This window comes from Rhinatrema bivittatum, chromosome 18, assembly GCF_901001135.1.
Source record: "Rhinatrema bivittatum chromosome 18, aRhiBiv1.1, whole genome shotgun sequence".
Classification (NCBI taxonomy): Eukaryota; Metazoa; Chordata; class Amphibia; order Gymnophiona; family Rhinatrematidae; genus Rhinatrema; species Rhinatrema bivittatum.
The window spans coordinates 50,694,600-50,719,158 of NC_042632.1; the positions used below are offsets into that span (position 1 = coordinate 50,694,600).

General features: G+C 45.9%; 2 protein-coding genes across 8 annotated transcripts in view; one reads left to right on the forward strand and one right to left on the reverse strand.

Annotated features, from left to right (window-relative positions):
• Positions 1–10,114, reverse strand: part of SHROOM1 (shroom family member 1) — a 47,822-nt gene extending 37,708 nt beyond the window's left edge. For 4 of the 7 annotated variants that reach the window (XM_029583419.1, XM_029583410.1, XM_029583408.1 and 1 more), the window contains exon 1: positions 9,391–9,792. The gene's annotated coding sequence lies outside the window, so the exon portion shown is untranslated. Of the gene's footprint in view, positions 1–9,390; positions 9,793–10,049 lie in introns of those variants that run through there. The other 3 variants (XM_029583412.1, XM_029583409.1, XM_029583411.1) reach the window with 3 other exon arrangements.
• An 8,268-nt stretch (positions 10,115–18,382) lies between these two features.
• On the forward strand, positions 18,383–22,803 carry GDF9 (growth differentiation factor 9). The gene is made up of 2 exons (XM_029583999.1): positions 18,383–18,716; positions 20,287–22,803. The coding sequence occupies exons 1-2, from the start codon at positions 18,425–18,427 to the stop codon at positions 21,222–21,224; spliced, it is 1,230 nt and encodes a 409-aa protein (XP_029439859.1). The 5' UTR covers positions 18,383–18,424; the 3' UTR covers positions 21,225–22,803.
• Positions 22,804–24,559: the final 1,756 nt, after the last annotated feature.

A 24,559-nucleotide genomic window follows, 5' to 3' on the forward strand; every position in this document is an offset into this window, starting at 1 on the left:
ATTGGGGGACCCCTGCAGGCTCCCTACTGGGCCAGCATTGGGTGTGTCCTAAATTAAGGACTGGATATAAAAGGAGCCTTAGCCTGAACACCTTTTGCTGATACAAATGTAGAGTTAGCTCTGTGAAACAGTTATTCGTCTGGCCTGGCTTCTGCTCCATCCCTGGGTCCTGCTTACTGCCTGGGAAGCCCAAGTAGCCATCTGCACCCAAGGGCCCAGCCCAAGGGGGAACGGTGCCTGCTCCAAAGTGGCTGGCTGCCCCTATCCAGGCGCGGTACCTTTTCCCTGCCGTTGGCAGAGAAAAGGTTCATACCAGAGGGATCGGGGTTTTTTCACCTGCAAAGGCAGGCCTTCTACCTGCTCAGGTGAGACTAAAATAAAACTCATGGCGCAAGCTGGGAAGGCAGGAGCCTTAAGACATGCCCCAGGACTGTGGCAGTCTCTGTGGGGCTCCATTTTCAAGTTGGGAGTTAGGAGACTAAATAATTGGCCCCTGTGAGAACAGACCAAGATCAAGGACCTAAATTCAGAAGTTTGGCTGGAAATCTTCCTAAGTTTAGGCATCTAACTTGGCACCGAGCAATGTTTTAAATAATATTTAATCAAAGCCGCGGAATACCAACAGATATGTTCAAAATAAGATCGGTTCTGGGCTTCTATGCATTTGGTGCCTTTCACTGACCTCTAAACATATTTTATGTACAGTTTCAAACACTGCATCATTAACTCCACAAAGGTTTTCTATTTTTATCATGATATTCTCACGGGGCTATTTTCTTAATTATCATCAACGATAGATAAGACTCCTACAGCAATTTCTTTCAGCTAGATAGGACCAATCAGTTAGGTGGTTTGTAAATTAAGCATAAACAGCCAGAGCCAAGAAAACATTGCAGTACTGGTGACATTTTGCAAGGGTGCTAGATTCCCCTCCCTCCCTGAGGTTAGGTCAGGCCTAACCTAAAAAGGTCCTTTAATAAGAGCCCTGGCCAGGCAGCTTGCATACCTGAGCACAGATAAGCATCGTTGTGCTGAACCCTTAATACAACGCTGTAACGTAATCCATGGAGGGTTTGGGGTTTTTGTTTTTTTTAACCTCTACAATTCTGTACAAGACCTGCACTCCGAAAAAGCAAGAGATATGGTTATAAATCCCAACGGGATTACGCCCCTCACCGAAATACATTAACAAGAGCTGCTGTCTGCCTCTGCCGTCAGCAGGAATGGGAGCTTTTCAAAAAGTGTTTCTTTTGGAGAGTCGATCCAGTTACACACTCTGGGCCCAGCCCAAGGCTCCAGTTTCTCACACGACACGCCGGGACAATGGCATCTTTATTACGGGAGCCTTAAATAAGTTATTACAATGGAGGGACTCTAAAAAGGAAGAAGCAGCAGGGTACAGAGGAAGTTAGGAAAAAAAAATGCAGAGGGAGGGAGAAATGGAGATCTTCTTCTATGCCAGAAAACAAGAGCACCAGCGCTGGAAAAAGTCAGGTGACTGAAATGCAAAGATTCCTGAAACCTTTTCACTGAATCCTGTCCATTAACAGAAATAATCGTATCATTTATTTTAAAAATGTACACACCGCACCATAAGCAAAACTAATCAGAGAGTGGTTTACAAGAAAAAGACCCATAAAAAATATAAAACACAATCACCCCCGTCACTGGTAAACCCTTGAGAGTTAGCTCTGCAACCCCACCCTCTCCAGCTATAGGTAACAGGAAAGCCTTGGCGCGTTTCCAGATTTTTTGATAGTTCAGTACCGACCGCACTGCAATTGGTAACACAGTCCATAGTTGTGGTGCCCTGCTAGTAAAACGCTGCAAATGAAATCCCTCTCCCACTGAAGCTGACAACTGGAAACCCTGTGAAGACCGCAATATACCATTCCAACTTATCATCCGAATACTCTGAACCATTACTCTACAACAAAAACTGTTAGTAATTCAAACTTTAATCTCTCAACACCGGGAACCAATGGGCGTAAACTAACAATGGAGAAGCACTCGTTTTTACTCTTACTACAAATTAACCAAGCCGCACTATTCTGAATAAGTTAATCACAGCAATCGGCATCTGTAACAAAATGTTACAATAATCTTAACGTCCCAAGAAATAAAGATGAAACCACTGTCCAGAAAGCAAAATCATCCAATAGGGCTTCAGTTGCTTAACCATTCATAAATGCAAGTGGGCACGCCGAGCCACCTGGGAAACATACAGTACCAAAGAGAAGCTGGAATCTAACGTGATCCCCAAGCTTTTAGTGCTATCCGAAATCTCTAACACAGCCATCTAACACACGCTGTGCCATCCTGCTCTCTAAACCCCCAAACAACCTCCCTATTCCAAGAATGTCGGTTTTGGCCTTATTCAAAACCAGTTTACTAGCGTCCATTCAACACGAGATCTGTCAAATAGTTAATAACCTGATCAACGGTTGCAGCTATGCAAACTTAAGTGTTCATTCCTGTACAGCAGGGTGCAACCAAGATCTGAACTCTTTATCCGTCAGAGGCCTTAGGAATATTAAATAATAATATTAGAAACAGTCCTAGCACCCTTACCTCAAAGAGTCTTATTCAATCATATGAAAAATCTAAGCTGACCAGGTTCTGGACGGATTTTGTCCCATTTTATAACATTGGTTAGTTGAATGGCCCTTAGTAAACATGTGCTACAGCAACATTTTCCTGGCGAAAATAAAGGCTTCATCTATAGGAAGACCAATATTTTGTTTACTTTCATTGCCAGATAAAAATGGCCACAAGTATATTTTAATTATCGATATAAATAATCCTTAAAAATCTCGTTAGCAGTCCCTGGGTTCACCCTACTCAAATCTAAGGTGCTGAATGGGGACGTGAAGCACAGAACCAGAAGAACAGAGTAAAAGGTGGCTGCCTCCGCCCACACACGAGTTAACCGTTGTGATTCTTGTAGAAGTGTGACCCACAAGGACAGGACAAAGCAAGAGGGAAGGCCGGTTCAAAACACGGTGGTACACTTTTACGCCATCCTGACAAAAAACTGGAAGATGAACAGTCGGTCCAAGCAAACATTTTAATAACAAAAGGGCCATAGTTACAACAGGTAAAAAGGCAACTTCCCAAGTAAAACTGTGCTAGTCAAATGCAAACTTTGTAGAAGGCACGGCGACAGGAGTTAGCCCAAGGTGCTGAAAACTGGGATCTCACGCTTCGGAAGGTTTCACAACCTATACAGAGATCCCATCCTCAATCTATCATTCTCAGTTGCTATTGTTCCTGCTGCCTTCAAACGTGCTGTGTTGCTACCACTCCTTAAAAATCCCTCACTGGATCCTACCTGTCCTGCCAACTATCATCCCAGCTCCCTTTTGCCTCCAAACTACTTGAATGTGCTGTTCACTGCCATGGTCTTGACTTCCTTACATCTCAAGCCATTCTTGGATCCATTCCAGGCTGGTTTTCATCCTCGGTAAAAATGGACTTTTATTGGAACTTGCAAGTTCCAATAAAAGTCCATTTTTACCGATCCATCTTTTCATTCTTCTGTTGTTCGCCACATTGGATCGGTTACCGGTTTGCTTCCTTGGTTTTCATCCTCTACATTCAACTGAAACAGCCCTGTTCAAGGCTAAAGGCAAATGGTCTTTATTTTACCCTCCTTGACCTGTCTGCCGCTTTTGCCACTGTTGATCACCACCTGCTCCTTGATACTCTGTCCTCGCTTGGATTTCGGGACTCTGTGCTGTCTTGGTTCTCTTCTTACTTCTCCCATCGCACTTTTAGTGTTTCCTCTGGTGGTTCCTCCTCTCCTGCCATCCCACTATCACCTGGTCTGCCTCAGGCTCTGTCCTGGGCCTTCTCTTCTCACTATATACTAATTCCCTTGCTGCTCCGATCTCCTCTCATGGCTTTCAATACCATTTTTATGCGGATGACTCCCAGATCTACCTTTGTATACCAGAAATCGAATCCCGGATATCGGCCTGCCTGTGACATTGCTGTCTGAATGTCCCGCTGCCACCTTAACATGGCCAAGACGGAGCTCCTTATCTTTCCCCCCCCAAGCTCACCTCCCTCCTTTCTCTGTTTCTGTGGATAACACAGTCATCATCCCTATCCCATCAGCTCATAACCTTGGAGCCTCTTCAACTCCTCTCTCGCCTTCTCTATGCATATCCAAAACACCGCTAAAACATGTCGTTTCATTCTTTATAACATTGCCAAAATCCGTCCTTTCCTTTCTGAATGCACTACCAGAACCCTCATCCACTCTCTCATCTCCTCCCGCTTAGACTAGACTATTGCAACCTGCTCCTCACAGGTCTCCCAGCGAGCCATCTCTCTCCTAAATTCAGCTGCACGACTTATCTTTCGCCAAAATCATCAAGTTCACATAACCCCTCTTCTGAAGTCACTGCATTGGCTCCCTGTCCGCTCCCGCATACAGTTCAGGCTCCTCTTTCTCACCTACAAATGCCTTCACTCTGCAAGCACCTCACTACCTCTCCTCTCTTATCTCTCTCTACACCCCTCCTCGTGCACTTCGCTTGTCGGATAAGTCACTCCTATCCATGCCCTTCTCCACTGCTGCCAATTCCACTGCCAGAACAGCCCCCGAAACTGCTCTCCAATATCAAGGCACCGAGTGCACGTGCACCATAACGAGAAAGGTTTCTGTCGGATACACATTCATCACTGGCTACAGCAGGATGCCATTTCTTGCAAATCTAAACCCACTTTACAACTGTAGATCAATCAATGTGAATGTGCGGTCATAAATCAGCGCAGGAGAAAACGCTGGCAAGAGAGAAAGTTGATGGAATTAAAGATGAAATTTAATAGCCCGGTTTGGCTTCGTCACAGAGCCACTCCGTTTTGTTGGGAAGGGGGCTGCAGGCGTTTCTTCTGATCGTACAAGGCCACAAAATGAAGTCTGATTTAAAAAAAACATCACTACATTTGTTCAACAGAAAGTGCATCCCCGTTGCTTTGAAGATCTGCACTGAACACTGATAACGCAGATCTGGTATCTGCCAAATGAAAGTTCCTCCCAGCAGCTGGGGAGCTTAGACACAGAGCTGTGTCATCAGATTATCCTTCACCAGGGTAACCTCAGACTGGTCTGTGCCGCTGCATCTGTCTGCTGAACGTGACTCCTCGGCCCTTCCTCGAGCGCCACCGGGCAACCTCAACAGCTGAGCCTGGCCAGCAGCTAAGCCCCTTGCAAGAGACTCCTATATTTCATGTCATTACAACGGAATAAAAGACTTCACATTTACACTGCTTCGGACTTGCTGGGTTTTCTAAAGCTCTACCAATATATGTTTGGGTAAAATACGCATTTACTGCAGGCCACTGCCATGCCAGAATATGATGGACCGCAAGACCCAACCAGCAGGCCCATTAGAAATGAAAAGGCAGGAGATGCAAGGGATGTGCCCCACCACTAAGCTCTCTCCCCTACTCCTACTGGCCTTAACAGCTTGGTTGAAACCTAGCATTCTGCAGATCAGCACTTCAAGAACAGCGAAGCCCTCTAATATCATTAGGGATGAAGTCACAGTGAGCCCCACAGAGATATTATCTGGGTTTGAAAAATGCATCACCCAGCTCACCCCAGGCAAGCCGAACCTTGAGGCAGGAGCAAAATGCCTCCAGAACCACTGACAAGCCAGAGGAAAGCAGCGGATCCAGGTCCTGGCAGCAGGAAACATTCCTGGCAGGAAGCAGCAGCGGGAAACGCACAATAGGGCAGTGGACCTGGGCTATAGGGGAACACCCCCAACTCGGAAGATGAGCAGGAGGAGTGCTGGGGACCCGGGCCAGAGCACAGCACCAAGAGAGAACCACAGGGAAGTGTCCTGGCTACAGAGAAGGCCAAGGAGGAGTGAGAGGACTGGACTTGTGTGGAAAAGAAATGCCCTCCCCAAGTATTCCCACTACCCCTGCACCCCCCGAACAACTTATTGGGGGTAGGAAAGTACAGAGAGAGTGCGTTTTGCCTCCGGCAAGCAAGTCCTAGAGGAATTTTTCAAACCCCGATTATTAACCTTTTAATTGCTTAACTACACAGGCTGAGTTATTTTGTAGACAAAACTCTGCAAATAAATACATTTCAAACAAGGTAAAAGTAATGATATTGGCATTTAGAGAAACAAATAGGGACCTTTTCTATTTATGTTTTCTGGGGAATTTATCAGTGCTCATAACAAAAGCAGGTGAAAAAATGTGATATCACTTGTACGGTACCTGCACTCCACAGACACTTATAAACACACAGAGATCTAGATTAGAAAAAGACCCAAGAACAAAAGAGTGAAAGCCGAGGTCCCTGTTGAAATAATAGCAGAGACAGCTGCAAACTGAACATTTGCAATTGACACATAAGGTCCGTGCACTTGTGGATCAAATACCAACATGAATCTCGCACGAGCTCAGCACATCTTAGCACACAAGTGCTCCAGTAATGGCAAATATGCACTTACGAATCCTGACAGATGAAGGCATTAAAGGGAGAGGCTGGAAATGTCACTGAGGATCTTTAGTCACAGAATCAAAGTGTTAGCTAGCCAGCTGCTTGTTTAAACAGGTCGAGGTTTTTATGGAAATCATGAACATTAACGCAGGGGTGCTCCAACTCCCCCCAGCCAGTCAGGTTCTCTCCTATGTATGCAAATATGTTTTATGAATATTCATAAGGGATATCCTGAAACTCCCACTGGCTGGGGGGAGGAAGGGCGAGGACCAGTCTGAGCACCCCTGCTGTTTCTGTACGTTCAGTCCGAGCTTCCAATAATATAGAAATAAAGCCGGCAGCCTCATCCCCCTCAAACTCCTGGAAACAGAATGGCCTCTGCTTCCGTACGTTTCTCCTATTTTACATCTACAGCAGAACTGTACAAAACAGGGCCAGCCTGCTCAAAGATAGCTCTGCACGGGCACTCACACCAGGAATCTGCCGTTCTCAAATACCTCCTTTCACAATTTTAAAAAAACAAAACAAAAAACGTACCGCATAGGGACAGGGAACTGGCAATTCTTCAGCATGACTAAGCTTCGTTATACGTTATTGTGCACCCACGGAAGGTAAAACACAAGTGATTTATTGCCGGAGCATTAATGTCAGTATCAGGTAGGTCGGACATCGGGGACCCCTGCTGGGTTTGTGGGGTGCCAGAGTCCCGAGGGGCGAGCTCGATTAATCAGTGGCCTGCTCCGGGGAGAAAGCTCCGGGTAGCGTTCTATGAATTCCAGCCACACCTGACACAAAATAACTGGAAAATCCAATAGCAAGCTTCCTGCAAACAGAATGCATTATAATACACTCACCCAAAGGTACTTTACCAGAATGAATTCAAGAGAGACAAGAAGTGGAAACGGTCAAACGAGAGAGAGAACTAGGAGTAATCATCTCAATGTAATAAAGCAGCAGGGAACGCTAAGAGCTTGCATAGGAAAAGGCACCAGCAGCAGGAAAAAGGAGGCAATGCTGATCTCGTCCGGGTCATCAGTGGGACGCCACCTTGAGCGCAAGGGTCACTGGAGGCCATAAAGGCATGGATGAACAGGAGTTTGGAAAAAGCCTAGTAACGCGACGCAAGGCCTGCGACACCAGCGTTACGAAGAGAAGCTAAAGACGCTCCAAGCCTGCCTGCTGGAGGAAAGGAAACTGAAGGAACGAGCTGCAGAGACGATCCTGAGAAAATCCTTTATGGAGGCGGCGCTGGATGCAGAGATGCGCTCGGGGGCAGGGAGGATGGCGAGACAGCTGTATCGGACTTCCAAGAAGACTGGGATTACCTGCAAGAAGTAACGTTGCACGTTTGTTTTTGTTTGATTGTGTGTGAGGCTATGTTGTAATCCACTGTGAGCTGTTGGCAACAGTGGAATATAAATAGCATTAAAAATAAATAAATAAATAAATAAATAAGTAAGTAAGTAAGTAAGTAAAAGAAAGAATGAAGTCTAGGGTAACCTGCACAGAGCAACCATGGCTATAACTCTAACAGCAGCCGTAGCACCACGTCAGGTTTACGAGAAGGGTGAGGGGAACCTGCATGGAGCAGCCACAGTCAATACCCATAACAGCAGCCGGATGTTTCAGCCACAGTCTCAATCGCTTTGGGGGCTGTTTTATAATCTTACAAAGCTCGGTGGCAAAACCTTGGCGTTCTATTTAGTAGGGGACTTGTAAGAACCAAAAGAGATGGCAAGGCCTAGATGAGTTTAGCAGTGGAAGTGGTGGACGCCAGCACCGCACCGCATTTTAAACCTGCTTGGGACAGATACAGGGGACAGTGGTAGGGACAGGGTTGCGACGTCGGGTAAATGACACGCGGGAATTTCTAGGCTCAGCTGCCCAGAGAACCAAAGACAGACTGGGTCGGCCAACTGGTCTTTATCTGCCATAATATATGTTTCTATACAACTCATGGCTTAAAAATGTCAGAATTATGCACAGGACCAATCGCCACTCAGTGCACAAAGATGCAATCGGACAGCAAGAAAATGTGTCAGAAAGCAATAGAAAACATCCCAATTGTAACAGGCGCCACCGGACTGATTACAAGGACCTCCTAGGCACACCTGTACATATTAAATCTTACTAACTCCACAATGCAAGTATTGGGGTGAGCACTAGCAATAAACGAGAGACTGTGATCATACACAGCATAGTCTGGCTTACCAGCGAGGTTCATTCTTGTCATGGTGCGTGCAACACAAACCCATTTGGAGACATCATCCTGACAGCTAATGCAGCCCCTCAGACACACAGCACTGCCACTTTAAATTCTCTCTGTCCTATCACCCACAAATCCACCACTCAAAAGTCAAACTACTCCAGGCTTGGGGGATAACAACATTTAGGTTTGAGAACTTCATTGTATCAAAATAAGTTAAACAACATGCAAACAAAATTAATAAGCACACATAAAAAAGGTGCAATTCTGTCTAACCCATCCCCTGCCCAGAGTTGCCACGTTTGCCTCCAGTGCTCGGGGCAGGAAGGGATCTGGGAGTGCTCCAAGGCGATAAACCTAATCTCCCTAGCGAGAATGTGAGCTGCGTGCAGCCTGAACAGCTCCTGGCGTCAGAGGAGCAGCAGTGGCCAGTCTCAGTCATGAGACATCTCTCTTCACCAAGCTGATAAGGAGACCGGTGGGCTCCACTGTGACAGGCCAGCCTTTATTAAAACCACAAGTCTGTGCATGTAAAGGGGGCAAAAATCCAGGCCTGGAATCTGCAAGTCTGCTCCTGCCAAAACAGAGCCAGACCTCGACAAACTCTGGCAGAATGAACTCAAGGGTGGCTTCCTGGCACTTATTTCTGCACTTTTAGAAAGACCGAGTGCCATAAAGCAACTGAAAGTTTTAAACTCACAATCAAGGTACCAACCTGCAGTCCTGCTATTCCAATCGTGCCAGTTTACACGGTGCCTGCTTCCAGAGCTCGCTGCTTTTTGTCAGATTCCATCGCTCTTTCCAAGAGGCAGTGCCTTGCCTTACCCTTCCATGCAGCACCTGCTTTAGGGGAAATTACCAAAAGAAAAGCCCTTTGTTACAGCCCGGGGGGACTACCAGAAAGTGCAAAAAATAAAATAGCATGTTTTACCCTCTACTCAGGTTAGCAGCGTCCAAAAAAAACAAAGCCAGAAAAGTTTCAGCTTGTAGCAAAGTTCCTGTACGGAAAAGCGTGCAGCGAAACCCAGCCGGGCGCACTCCTGGCTCTGGGCTCGCGCTCTAGCGCTGCCCGGCGGCTGCGACCCACGCGCTCAGCTCGCACAGCCTCCCACGTGCCCGCCCCCTGCCTGCTCTTACACCAGAAGGAGAGCGGGGCTCCCGTCCAATCAGCGGCGAGGGGGGGCGGGCCCAGCAGAACGAGCCTGAAACCGGCTCTGGAGGCGCCCGGGAGCCCTCGCCTCCGGATTGGGCTCCAGACCGCGGGGGGCGCCCACTCCTGCTTTTAAGTTTTCTCTCCCCCCGTTCATTTCAGGAGATCTTGAGATTATTATTATTTTTTTTAATCAGTGCAAAGGCTTGGAAGTGGGAGATTACCCAGCAAACAGGGCGGATTTCCAGCTCCTAAAAAGCCAGAGCCGGTTTCTAAATTTCAGCCGAGGGCGCAGAATCTGAATTCCGGTTTCCTCCTCCTAAGTGAGCGCAGACTGCCTCACAACGGAAGCCTTTCCCCAAAAACAGCCACCACCGCTGACTCCTCCCTCACCCCCAGTTAGCCCAAGAATAAAGCTACTGCACCGCCACCATTGCTTCCCGTCCAGCTTGCCTGCCCCTCTAATAACTTTAGAGCTCCAGATCAGCTTTCCAACTTTAGCTCAAGGTGGCTTACAGTATTTTTCAGGTAGAAGTCCCTGCTCCAGACAGATTACCATCTAAGTACCTGATTCACTAAGTCGGTAACTTTTAAAGAGCTGCGCGGCGTACATGTATGTGCGAATGGACACGACTGTTTTATAACATACGTGCGCATATTGTAAAATCGGCCGTATGCGCATACGTATACACGCAAACGCCTCCTCTACCATGTTAAGGGGGGGGGATTTTGCTAGGCATGAGTGCCAGTGCAAATGCCCATTTCCCCAGTCCGTTTCCAGTTCGCCAGATAAATGACAGGATGGCCTCCCTTCTACCCTATTAAAAATGACTCTTCAAACCCCGCTGACGAGCCCTGAATTTTGTATTTTAACATTTACACGCCATCCATGCACGAAAATACTTATGCGCAGACTTTAGGTTACAGACGCAAAATGCCCACGCCCCTCCCAGACTGCATTTTTCTTCTTTGGGAACTTTTGAGAAATACCAGCAGTAACTGAGTAATCGAATTCGGTCAAAGTTAATAACCTCTGGAGTAAATTTAAAAAAAAGATTTCATGCCATAAGAAAATACAAATGCCCGATCATCATCATCTAAAGTTTGGTGTGGGAGGGAGGTCTTGTAGTTGCCTGGAATGGCTACCATGCCAGAATTCAAGCATGCTTGGGACAGACACGGGGAGGGAAGTGAGCAGAAATCAAGGGACATCTGCAATAGCAGAGGAGGAGGGCAACTCAGCAGACAACTGCTGTCTTACTGTATCGGACCTTAAAGGGCCACACTTCAGAACTGGCTGCTCTTGCCCAGGGTTCTTTCTCCTTATTCTGTTCTCACTCAGCTCTCACCTCTCTTCCTTACTGATCTGAAGCACCACCCACACTGCATTGTGTTAACTCCTCTTTCTAATTCGTGTAAAGTGCTTTTTGTAAAAAAAAAAAAAAAAAAGAGACTAACTAAATACATAAAGACGATTATTTGAGGTTCAATGTCCAGAGCCCATGCCAAATTCTGATTAGCTTTGAAATATATTTCACCAAGTGTGTTGGATGTTTACACTTCCCTTCTCTGTCACCGCTCTGAAGAAACAGACCTTCCTTACCATTCCTCTACAATAAATGTTGAAAACCTGGGTGTTGCTTGCTATCTCGCATCATAAATAATGGACTAAGATGCTGATACTCCAACAGAGGTAAACTGACCAGCAGCCGGGGTTTTAAGTTGCTTCATGAGGAAAGGAATTGCCACACAGCCAAATGAATTATTAATTACTGCTGAACCAAAGTTGGAATAGTATGAGATCTTCACAGTTTGCATTTTGGGTTCAAAAAAATAGAAAAGAGAGGTGCCATGGCTTAATGCTTTGCAAAATAAAAGGGTCAGGCCCCCTTAACTGTGGTACTGCTGGCCGAGAGTGTCTGGATCATCTTGCTCAAAACAGTGCAGCGCGGGAGAAAAGCAGCACTAAGCTGCTGTACTCCTAAGGCCACGGATCACAAACAGAAAGAGAATGGGAGAGGAGTCGAACTGATTCAGCTGAGGAGCTGCCACTAATAAGTACTGTACTGTACCTTCCTAAATCTACAGTTAACAACAAGCCAAAAAAACAACCAACCCAGAGTGGATGTAGAGGCGGATTCTTTGTCCTGTCGGTGACAGAAAAGATTGTGCTATAATAGAGTGCTCAGCATGGCTTTTCTTCAGTTTTTAGAGCAGGACCATCTTCTTTTCCCTCACTCCTCGCCATTCTCTGACCCCTGCTTGATATATTATGCCACCTGCGCTCTGCACTCTGTTCTCCGATAGGGCCCAGACAGGAGAGCCGATAGTGAAATCACTCTGAAAGCTAAGTTTTACCCCTCCAGCAATCGGATCTTACACTAGCGTCACACATCCACTGCTGAGCACCGCACCACTTACTGCAACAGCTCTCATAGCATATTTTTGTGTGGCCAACTGGCAACGTGGCCACTTGCTCTTGCTGGTGGCCGCATAGACAATTCTTTCCTAAAACATTCCGTTAACTTTAATTGACTCTTTCATATGTGGTCAATACAACAAATCTGTTGCTGGCTGCACTTGAGAAATGCTAGGTATTACATTTTAACCCAGCAGTTTCCTCCTGGATTTTATAGGGGGGGGGGGGGAGGGTAGTTCCCTCCCCCAACTCCATCAAAGCATCGCACTGAGAGTCCTCAGTCAGGGGCCACAAACGGCAGCTCCCTCTGGCAGTCAGCCAGCCAGCATGGGCCCCGAGTCTGGCCGCTGGCTGTAGGAAGAGGCGCGGATGTCTGCAGCGGGAGTCCCTACTGCTGGGTGTCGCAGCTGAATGATGGCCCCCCCCCAGGCTCCCTCTCTAGTCCCTAGCTCAGGAGTAAAGCCCCAAGTCCTCCTGCATGGAAGTGTGCGGAGCTGCCCCCGAGCCAACAGTTTCTGAGGATGTGGAAAGAGGATGCCCCAGACCCACTGGGCCGGAGAGAGGTCGCTCGCAGCCTGAGAACCCACCAAAGCAGGAGCTTCTTCATAAAGCTAGAAAGCAGTGCTCCCAACACAAAAGGACTCGCTATCTTTTCCTTTGTTGGAAGGAAGTTTACGTGCCCATGGGTAGAACGAAAGGAATTTCATTACATGGGATACCGACCTAACTCTTTGGAGGAAAACAATCCACCTTTTGTCAGCACTTCCTACCGGCCATGTTAGTGCTGCTTTCAAGAAACCTGGGCACCATCGAGCTCTTTCAGGCTTATTTATGCCTTGGGCTCGAACCTCATCGGGATTTATACTTATGGTGTCAGATTTCTGGCTGTTTACTTCGGGGCTGTTGGCTTCCTAGGAATGTTTGAACAGTTTTTCTTTGTTCGTATTTCCACAGCGAGTTAAAGGGTCTTTATATAAACCTACGGGCAGTTACGAAGTCATACTCTGTGCACAATGTCAGGAACCAGAGGCAATGCAGGGCCAGCGAGGTCTGCTTTTATATTATTTACACTGCATATTGTTAATCACTGAGGCACTGGCATCAGCAACTCAAATGTCAGAATGTGTCCATTTTAAACTCCAGTGACAACATTAAAAATGAGACACTGAACTGTTCAGGGGAAGACTTTTCCAAGACTTACAGCTCATATCTATCTATCTATCTATCTATCTATCTATCTATTTATTTATTTATTTATTTATTTATCTATCTACACCGATATTCGATTCAAAATATCCCACCGGTTTACATAGAAGAGGATGCCTCAAAGGCAGGCCTTTGGGTGACATGACACAGTATAACAGGTTAACCGAGTAAATATAACGAAAGTTGTTTTACATAATTGCTCTACTAACAGTACTTATGTTCTGAATTTAACTCACTATGTACAATGGCGGGGAGGGACAGGCAGTGCCCAGAGAGGGTAACCACTTAGTTTACTGGTTAAAAATTGGTTTTTGACACGAGCGGTATAATGTTTTGACTTCAGTAGACATGGAATCAGTTACTAGAAGGCTCAGCCTTTTTGCGTCTGTCGGTCTCAGACGGCTTCGACCTCTGTGCCTCACCTTTCTCTCTGCTCTCCCCGCTAGCCTTGGGAAGATGGCTACCGCCGCCTCTGCTTGCCGCTCTCTCCGGCGTCCCCGGAACGGCTATGGCAAAGCCTCACGCCATGTTTCTCCTGAGGGTCTCCTAGGGTGCAGGCGCGCACGCCACCCGCGTCTTTATCCACGTCATGGCGGGAACCTCGGGGGCGGCCCCCTCGAGCGACGTCACGCCATCCGGGTATTTAGCCTGCCCTTCGTTTGCTAACAATTCGAGTTAGCAAGGATCGTGAATGGATGGAAAGCCTCCGGTCTGAGCTACTCTGCCACTGCTGTGCTGCCGCTGGAAGCTCTCTCTGCCTTTCAGGATATTTCATCTAACCTGGGTACCCGCTCCTCGGGGGCCCTTTGCATTCTTTCAGGTGCCTATCTGGGATACCAGGACCTCACTCCTTGAGGGCCTGCTCTCCCTGCCTCGGTGCCTGTAATCCAACTACATCTGCCTGCTGGGAGCTCCATCTGTACTGCTACCAACTTGAGTAATCTAACCTTTGTCAGTCTGTCTCATCAACAGCTCAGCACTGGGAACTCCCTACACAACCTTGTGCTGCTAACATCTACCATTGTGAGACGGGTCTCCTCTGCCGAGGGCCCCTGGACTGCTACCACTGGATAGCCTCACTACTGGTATCATCCAGCTGTATAATAAAAGACAAATCTCTGTGTTTGCCTGTCTCGAGTCTAGCCTGGTACTGCGGCTCATCACGGGACTCCTCCCCGTGGGAGTGGCCATCACAGCAGTACCCAAGAATCCACGCCAACACCTCAAAACCATAACAAGCCTGAGCTTTGCTCTGTTAAGTCACTTTTTCACAGGATGGTGTCTTTACTGAAGATCACACATCACATAGTAGTGACAGATGTACACCCGCCTCAGAAACATTTGTAGGATGCACGTGGATGCTCCCTTCTCCTGGGTCCTCAGAGGTGGACCGCCCCCACCCGCATCCTTCCCTCATCCCAGAGTCCTGGCGCTGACCCACTGCAGCAGCTACTTGGTGCCGCTGGGCCTTTCCGCATGAGAGGGCTCACAGGCCCCCCCCGTGCTGAATTGTTTTTCAGGTGCAGAGCAGCACCACGGCAGGAGCAAGCCTGGACGGAGGCAAGGTAGCGGCAACGCTGCGACACCTATGAGCACGTGGCACTAGAGGCAGTTTCCCAAATCCAGGCCTGCACATACAGCCATAGATTTACAGACACAACCAAACCTATCTGTAAGACCTTGTTTAAAGTTATTGTCAGGCGGGAGGGGACACAGGAGCACTTTCACATTCCAACAGCATAAGGAAAGAACCCCTCCAAATCACCTCTTCTTCACCTGTAAGGAAAGAGAAAGAAATGAAATCATGCAGTTCTGCACACTGGAAGTTTAGGAAGGTGATATCTTATACATGACGAGAGATTGCTTTAGTAAACTGTAATAAACATTAGAACCAAGAGGAAACAAATATGCTGATAATCACAGATGGCTTGCAGATATTATTGAATGTTAAAATACACAAATCACGGACAGAGACTATTTCCACTGGGTTATCTTTTGTATATTCCAAGAGTCAGGGCTCTGATGTAAAGGACTGACAAACATTGCTCTCTTTGCTTGGGTGTATGTTAAAAATTCAGTTCCTGTAACAGGCGTAAGATGGCTGTACAGCCAGCAATTTTTCATGAGCTGCGGGGCAAAGTTCAGAGAATTTGCAGAACAAGTGACAGTAAAACCTGGCACTCATCCCGGGGGGGGGGGGGAACGTGACTGACGGGGCTGCCATCGTGTGGCGAAAAGGAAGTCTATCGACAAGCACAGCCTGAAAAGCTAGGTCAGGTTGATGAGAATTGCAAAAGACTTCTAATCACTCCTTTTTATGGACTTTAGCCTGAGAAATGTAACAAGCACTTTTTCTTTATGATAAAATTACATCTCTGATAAAGGGCAAAGTCCACTGTAACAATTTGGGGATTTTTAGCCTGCCTTTCCAAAGGATGTTCAAGGTAACTTACAGCATCACTACCCCAAAGGGTCTACAGTCCAGCAGGCCGATGCAGTGCAGTGCGCTCGGCACGTGGTTGGACGCGCTACAATAGCTCCCCATGCAATAATGGGATTTGCGCGTCCAAACTAGTGTGCAGCTGATAGTGCTCATCGCATGTAAATGCCATGTAGATGAGGCTATTAGCTATTACCCCGATGCCAAAAAATTCACTGTGTGCCCAATGTGCATGTTGTAACATGCAAAAACTAAATACTAGCCCTAGTGCTGCGCTCCCCCTGCCATACAAAAAAATAAAATCCTTGCCTGTGGCTATGCACGGGTTATGAAAGCGGACGCTTGCTAATTGAGAGTCCATTTTTCTAACCGGCACAAAGCCACATCTCCTGGGCATCTGATGCCATAGACATGCTAGGGACATACAATTTATCCCTAGCATGGCAGCTCATTTCCCTACTGCATTGGGCACACAGGAGAAGGGGTGTGCGTGCATCGAAAAAACATGTGCCCAGTTTGGACACGTTTTCTCGCACTTGATATTGCATCGGCCTGCAGGTGTGTAGCTGAAGCAATAGGAAATAAAGTGACTTACTGAGGAAAGTGGGATTTGAACTCGGGTCTGCCTGGGTCTTAGCCCATTCTACTGAAGCCCAGGCTAGTCTTTCTCAGGATAGCTGTTGTATGGACTTTCACAGGGAATTAGGCTATCTTCGTCAGGCTCTTCATGACAACTAGAGAATGCAGCAGGCAACCACGGTCTTTAATATTCAGAAACAATTTAGGGAGCTATATGCTGACCATGAAACAAATTAGCTGTGTTTGTGTGGCACTCACCAGCACACCTGACATACAAAAGCAAATAGACACATTCACTCCCTTGTGAAACCCATCTAAAAAGTCAAATTAAACAAAATGCATTTCACCAAGAGTATTCCACTCACCCTATACACTTTTCGTAATTGCTGAAATGGACTTTATAAATAAGGTAGCCAATTGGTTCCATTTTTTTTCAGTACAATCTTAGTTTTATTCAATTGCTTGCATGGACTTGTAGTCCTGCTTTTCTTAGGGATGTTAATAGGACAATCATACCTTCAGATCCATGCATTCACTGAGGTGAAATCAGGCCTGGATCAGTCTGTCCTGAGCAAAATTGGAGGCTGGAGAAACCCTATTTATAAATGATTGAGAAGAAACCGAAAAGGATGGCCACTATTGCCAGGGCTGTCGCAAGCGATGGGCAAGCAGGACAACAGCCCTGGACACCATGCTGGGAGTGTGCCAGGCTACCTTCTTGAGTCAGTTTACAAGCACACAAGCACAAAAGCGAAGGGAATGCCAAAAGCAACTCTTGCCTTGGGCTCTGTTTTGTCTAGAGACTGTCGTTGCTATTACTATCATCTTTTGGATACTCTAAGTTTCGAGTAACATTTTTCCTCATACAGGCCATTATTTTTCCACTATAAACCTCATTTATATTCCGCATTTGCAGCTGAGTGGCAAATGAGGAATATAAATGTAGCATATAAATGTAGCACCTAGAAATTAACTGCTGGTTGATCTTCCGTTTTTTAAAGATCAGACTATTTAAGATCATTATTTTAATTATACAAAGTTTTATGAAATCATTCGGTACCAGTTGGTTTTTTTTGTAATGTTTGGAAAAAAATACCTCATTTCATTACTGTATTACTTCATTTGGTTACACCAAGCTTTTAAACATAAACATAGGCAATGACCTGGTGCCACCTTGGTTGCTTCTGTATCTCAATGACACCAGTGAGCAAGCTTATCAAGGGCAGAATGCATATGGCAGAATAAAAGGCGCTGAACAGTATCCTAGTCCAATCCAAGGGACATGGTTTTAGTCTAGATGATTTGCTCAGTGCCATCCCAGTCACACATGTAATTTAACTTCCCCAGTCCAAGTGAAAGGTATGCTCAGCTGACATTTTTTTGAATCCGAGCAGCAAGCAAACTCTCTTGGGCAAAGACATGATCTGGTGAGCAGGTGACATTTGGCCACGCTCATGAATTAGAAAATAAATAAATAAATAAAAGCAGCTCCCTAATGAAAAGGAAGAGATAAGGGGAAGCGCATTCACCTTAGCAAACGAGCTCGGCCATTGAAACCTGCTGGCGAGAAGAGAGGTGTTAGGTCATGCATGCAGCTGGAGGGCTTCAGGCCAGGGAGCCTGGAGAGAAGGTCACGAGCCGCCGTGGGCTCCCAGAGGTGCACGCCAGCCCGGTCCCCAAATGTTGGCATCACTGTGCCTTCCCCCAGCCCCTTGCTCCGGAGAGCTTTGAGGAGGCTCGGTTTAGTGGGTAAAGAAAATGGACTTTGAAGTTCAAGGATCTGGGCTCTCACTCCGATTTGCTGCAGGGACTCGGGCTGGCTGCCCCAATCGGGGGGTGTGTGGAGCAGGAGGGACCCTGCCCTTTCCCCCCCTAATTAAAGGGCGCCCTTGCCTAGGCCCAGCTGAAGCTTATTTAAGGGCGGGGGCGGGCCCGGGCCCCGGCTCTCGCGCGTCATGGCTGCCGCAGGGGCCGTGTGGCTTTGCCTCTGCTCCTCGGCCTGGTTGCTCTGCCCCGCGGCCGGCCTGCAGCCGCCGCCCCCGCCTCCGCTGCTGAAGGTGCTGGCGGCCAGGCCCGGCTGGGGGGAGGGCGCGCCGCGGCCTAGCAGCAGGGCGCTCAGGTACATGAAGCGCCTGTACAAGCTGTCCGCCACCCGGGAGGGCGTCCCGCGGCCGCACGGGGGCCACCGCTACAACACGGCCCGGCTCTTCGCCCCGCAGGCCCAGTGCCTGGCGGGCTGGGAGGCAGGTAGGTGCCGGGGGCTCCGTGCCGGGACGCGACTGAGGCCCGGGAGGCTGGCGCCGGCCTGCTTGAGTCGCCGCCGCCGCCTCCCGTGAAAGGCTTGATCTGCTTTTGGCTTGCAAAGCTTTACGGGGACTCGCGTTCAGGGCAACAAAAGCCGAGCCTGGGACCCTTTAAATTAAATATAGTAATAGCCATGCAGGTGCGTGCATGGTCCGGGCCTACCTCGTCCCGCCCCACTGCTGACTCTTCGGCCCCACCACCACTGCACCCCAGGCTGCTGCTCTCCCAGCCGCCCTGCTCCCCAGGTTGGAGCTTTTCCTTCTCCCCAATGCGTTTCTACCCTTCTAAACCTGTACCCTTTTCCCGGGTGTTAGTCAACTGCACCCTTTTCCCGGGTCTTAGTCAACTATTTATAGCACTGTAGAAGGGTCAACTAGTAACTCGGGGTGAGGTGTGGGTGGTGGGATAGGGTTTGGGGGCCAGTTTTACATGCACAGTGAGATGTACCAATAGCACAGTATACATCAAGTGAACATTTGAGGTGCTATAGAATGAAGAAAGGCACCCAAAAATGAGATTTCTACAATGTACTCTTGGCTCTAGGTTGAAAGCACCCAGGCAGAGAGTTCATCTTATTGTGCATGTAAAACTGGCCCCAAAACCCTAAACCATATCCAAAACATTAGCTCCAGTTACTAGTTGACCCTCCTACAGTGATATAAATAGTTGACTTATGAGAGCCTTATAAACATCTCTCTCTAATTACCCTAAGCATGCCCCTTTTCCATTTCATGGGTGTTATTCATGTGAAATGTATAGCATTTTGATGAATCTAGGGGTTTGATTGAAAGTTGTTTGTATCTGAACCATGCTGTAAAGTACATCTATTATTTGTAAACAGGGGGCTAAAACTGAATTTAAAAAGACAAATCTTTCTCTACTTAAATATGCTGAGCAGTGTATGCCTGAAAGCTGCCTTCAGGCTCTGTGATGCTATAGTAAATATTAGTCACTAGTGGAAGAGAGAGATACTCTGATAGGGTCTCTGCCCCTTCTACAGAGTAACTAGAAAGATGTTTATAGTGTTAGTGTAATGCACTATTAAAGTCTGAATTTTTTCACTCAATGTGCAATTGAGCTCTAGAATTAATTGCTAGAGGATGTAGTTAAGGTAGCTGGGTTTAAAAAAAGCTTTGGATAAGTTCCTGGAGGAGAAGTCCAGAAATGGTTATTAATAGGGAATAACCACCTTGTTGCCAGCATTAGCATGGGAACTATTTAATGTTTGGGTACTTGCTAGGTACTTGTGACTTGGATTGGCCACTTTTGGAAACAGGATGCTGGGCTTGATGGACCCTTGGTCTGACCCAGTATGGCATGTTCTTATGTTAACTACAGCGGACTGTATATTTTCCTAAAGTAAAGCCTGGGTAATAAGTTGTAGATTTTTGTGGAAGTACTGTATTCTCTAAACATAAAGTTTATGTAGTGTAGGCATGTAACATCTCTACTATTGGCAAACTGAAAGAGTGGTATAAAGCTGCTTTCCTCTTCTTTTTTTCTACTTCCTTAGATGTTCAGTCCTTGGATCTATCCTTCAATGTGGGCCATGTTGCTGCTCTGGAGCAGTTACTTAAATCAGTCTTGCTCTACTCTGTTGACAGATCATTTCTTCCTTTGGAGATCACATGCACCTGCAACTTAGCTGTTAAAGAACAGGAATTTCCAAGTGAGATGTGCCCTCATATATCCCATGCATTTGCCCTTCAGCTCAAGTATAGGCAGAGATGGATTGAAATAGATGTGACATCTCTCCTTGAACCTTTAATTGCCTCAAATAAACAGAATGTCCATATGGCTGTGAATTTCACATGCCTGAAAGACCATCACTTGGGATCCCAACAGAGAGATCCATTTAATATATCGCTGGTGCCACCTTGGTTGCTTCTGTACCTCAATGACACCAGTGAGCAAGCTTATCAAGGGCAGAATGCATTTGGGTATCAGAGAACAGACCTGTTGTATGATCAGAGCGGGTCACTGATGGATGATCTTCATGACTTGGACCAGATCCTGCAGGTTCCAAGACTATCCCGGCACAGACGAGGTCAAAATAACCAAGGCCTAATGGAGAACGCAGCAACTCAGAGCTATTACAACCTGACAGAGTACTTCAAGCAGTTGGTGTTTGCACAAAGGGAGTGTGACCTTCACAGTTTCAGGCTAAGCTTTAGCCAGCTGAACTGGAACAAGTGGATCATTGCACCCCATCGCTACAACCCCCGGTATTGTAAAGGGGCATGCCCTAGAGTGGTTGGGCATCGCTATGGCTCTCCTGTTCACACTATGGTACAAAATATTATCTATGAAAAACTGGACTCATCGGTCCCCAGGCCCTCGTGTGTGCCTGCTGAATACAGCCCCATGAGTGTCCTGACGATAGAATCAGACAGCTCTATCGCCTACAAAGAATACGAAGATATGATCGCTACCAAATGTACCTGCCGTTAGGGCCCACTGCTCTGGATGTTTCCCCTGAAAAAGCAGTATTTCAACATAGCTGGCCAGAGTCAACTTTGTTGAAATGTATTGTGCTTTTCTAGTGCTGTTATACAGCACCATAACATTAAACCCACTAAAGGTAAAAAAAAAAATCTTTTTAAGTTAGGCTGATTAAAAAAAACAAACAGTTTGATTGCAGCAGAAATGAATTTTGCTGAACTGGGCAGAATGGAGATGCTTGACACATTCAAAGAAGATGGGGCTAAGTGGAAATAGGGGGTGACTCAGACTAGTTGGGAGCACAGCACATGGAATGAGCTACACTCACAACTTTAAAAAAAATATATTTTATGTATAGCACCATAAAATGCCAAACACTTGCAAATGTGCATTTCAACTTAATTGTCTTGGTAAGCTGTGGAAATGCTGCTTTTCATGCACACAAAGCACAACTGTCTTAGAAGTAATCCAGAATTGAGTACATTTTTAAGTGCTAAAAGCCAGCCCCGTTTGTTTCTGCCAAAGGCATTTGCAATCTTGTAAACTTTCTTGTCAAAAATAATCTAGCACAGTCTGAGTTATGTAATGGCTTGAATGGTGTTGCTTTTTTTTTTTCCCCTATTGTATACTGACTTGAGAACTAACTTTGCTTTTTCATGGAGAAATGAATCCATAAAATTAATTTGTATGTATATATAGTATGTGTTTATAATTCTGATCGCACTAGACAAATATAAGGGAGAATGAGTATACTTGCTGTGCCTTTTCTGTGCATCATTCATGATGAAAAAAGTTTTAAGTTTGACAGTTGACATTTTTATATCCAAAGTTTCTGGACACACAGGTTTTAGAACTGCTCAATCGGTCTTGCTTAAATCGGCCCCATTCTTATATAGGGAGGGGACTATTTTTACCCAGAGACATCTTAATTTGGCCATCGCTGAATTTTTAAATGTGACTTTTAGAGACTGAAGGCAGTTGTCTGATGGACAACTTTCCTCTTAATGTTGGTGTCTGTACACAAGGTTGTCCAAGGCCAGGGACACCCTAAATTGTCTAACTTTGGAAAGTGCTTTCTTAAATGCATTGTGATGTTGGAGGCACTCACCCTAACTGAAATGCTACCCCAAGTGCGTAGTGTAAAAACAGTATGTATTGAAATAGGAAACATGACTTTCTAGTGTATTTAGACACATTGCTACATTTATGTTCGTGGCTTTAAATATTGCTTTGCATGTTCTCTATATAATCATTTGAGGATATTTGATATATACACAAATCATGGCCTTAATCTCATTTCAGATTGTGATAACTAAAGGATCTGTTGGATCTGTATTTAGAATAAAGATGATTGCAATGAAGATCTTTTCTGTTTAATTTTTTTACATTTTTTTTTAAAAGGCAGAATTTAAGCAGAAACAAAGGTTTTACTTAGCAAACAAAACAGTTCAAAGGAAGTTTTTTTTTTCTAATCCTTTTAGGATTGTAAGGGCCAGTTTAGTGGCTCAAGTGTGCAACGCTGCTATGTGGAGGACCTGTGTTTTGATTCCTGGGTCATGTCTTCACACTGTCTCTTGGGGATAGTGCAGAAGTGTTCAAGCAGCCTGGGGGAGAAGAATCCCAGTAATGCAGCAATGGAAAAACCTAATAGCTGGATAATAGGGCTCATGATTGTATGGTTTGTATGAGCCCTGGTGCTTGTCTCTAGCCTGAAGACTACTAAATGCTAGAAGTAATACTAGGTGGTTTTAAGGTACCATGCTGGGTCAGAGCAAGGTCCATCAAGCCCAGCATTTTCTCTTCCAAATGGGCAGTCTGAGTCACAAGTATGCAGCAGACCTCCAAGAGTTGATCCATTGCTTGTATCTCACTCCCAAGGATCAGTGTTGGCTTTCCCAAGTCTACCTGCCTAATAACTGGTTATGGTCTTTCCCTTCAGGAACTTATCCATTCCTTTTTTGACCCTTAGTTGCCTTGATCACAGCCTCTGGCAACAAGATTCCATAACTTGATTATGCACTGAGTGAAAAAATGTCCTAAGATTGTTTTAAATCTGCTAGTTGCTAGTTTCATGGAGGGTCCCAACAGAAGGAAACTGCTAGGCCAAGAAAACCAGTTGTCTCTTAATCTTTTTAAGATGCCATGGCAGGTTGCCTAAACATGAACTGAATACTTTGATATCTAAGTACTGCATTCACTAATGGGAATGATCTGAATGTTTTCAATTGGTTACACATTAGATTGTAACGCCAAAACGTATTCCCAGAAGTGTCAAAAGTTCTTGTTACAATTCCTTTTTTTTTTTTCCCCTGTATGGGGTGATTTGTGCTAGGGCATTAAGATGCTCTCAAGCTACCTGTAGTTAGGATACCCTATCTGGTTGTAAAACTTTGAAAATATCGACTGTAGATGGTTTTGATTTTTAATATTTCTACCCTTTATCATGAGGGTTGGAGCTAACCTGTAGTGAATGGCAGTTACTACTCCAAGAAACTTGCTGGGCAGACTGGATGGACCATTTGCTCTTTTGCTGCAGTCATTAGTCTGATATAGCTTTGGTTAAATATTACCAGCTACATATGCATTGGACATAAGTGTAGTATTTTTGCAGTAATACTAATATGTAAATATCCTTAACTTTCATGTATCATCTTTCATTTGATCTGGTTAAGTTTACAGCTATATAAAGAAAACCATGAGTTGTGAAGTATATGGATAGCTGTTTGCAACACCTATACAAACTTATGTGGGCCATAGCGTTTACTTAAAGAAAATGAACTTACTCCTTAGGTCCTTCTTACTCATCAATTACACTGTAGCTTCATCAGTGCAGCAAGCTTTCTGTTGGACTGTAGTTAGGGTAGGTAACTCTACTCTTAAAGAGACCACAACCTGTTCTGCTTTTCAGGCCCTTTACAATGAATAGGCATAAAGTATAATAAAGGCAGGGTATGCATCTCAACATACATATTTAGTATTGATTATACTGACAACTGGACCTGTGCGTGCTATGCTCGTAAAGATTATCTGTTCTGTTACTGTTGAAGGCCTCTCACGATTGCTGAGCTAGAGTTGTAGGCAAGAGCTGCAGCAGTAGTATATCCTTTTTATTCTATTTATTTATGTATATAGACATTTGATCTGACATATCACATCGGTTTACATTCATGTACTGTAGGTATTTCCCTAGCTGGAGAAGGCTTATAGTCTAAGTTTTGTACCTGAGGCAATGGAGGGTAAAGTGACTTGCCCAAAGTATACCTCTTTGCTACCTAGGCTTCCTAAAGCCATTCTTCCAGTTGTTAGGCAAGGGGCATAAGCATGACACCATGGTCCCCAAATAA

Coding starts and splice junctions, on each gene's coding strand:
- GDF9 (XM_029583999.1), top strand. CDS start 18,425: ATGGCTGCCGCAGGGGCCGTGTGGCTTTGCCTCTGCTCCTCGGCCTGG. Junction 18,717..20,286: donor CCTGGCGGGCTGGGAGGCAG/GTAGGTGCCGGG, acceptor CTACTTCCTTAG/ATGTTCAGTCCTTGGATCTA.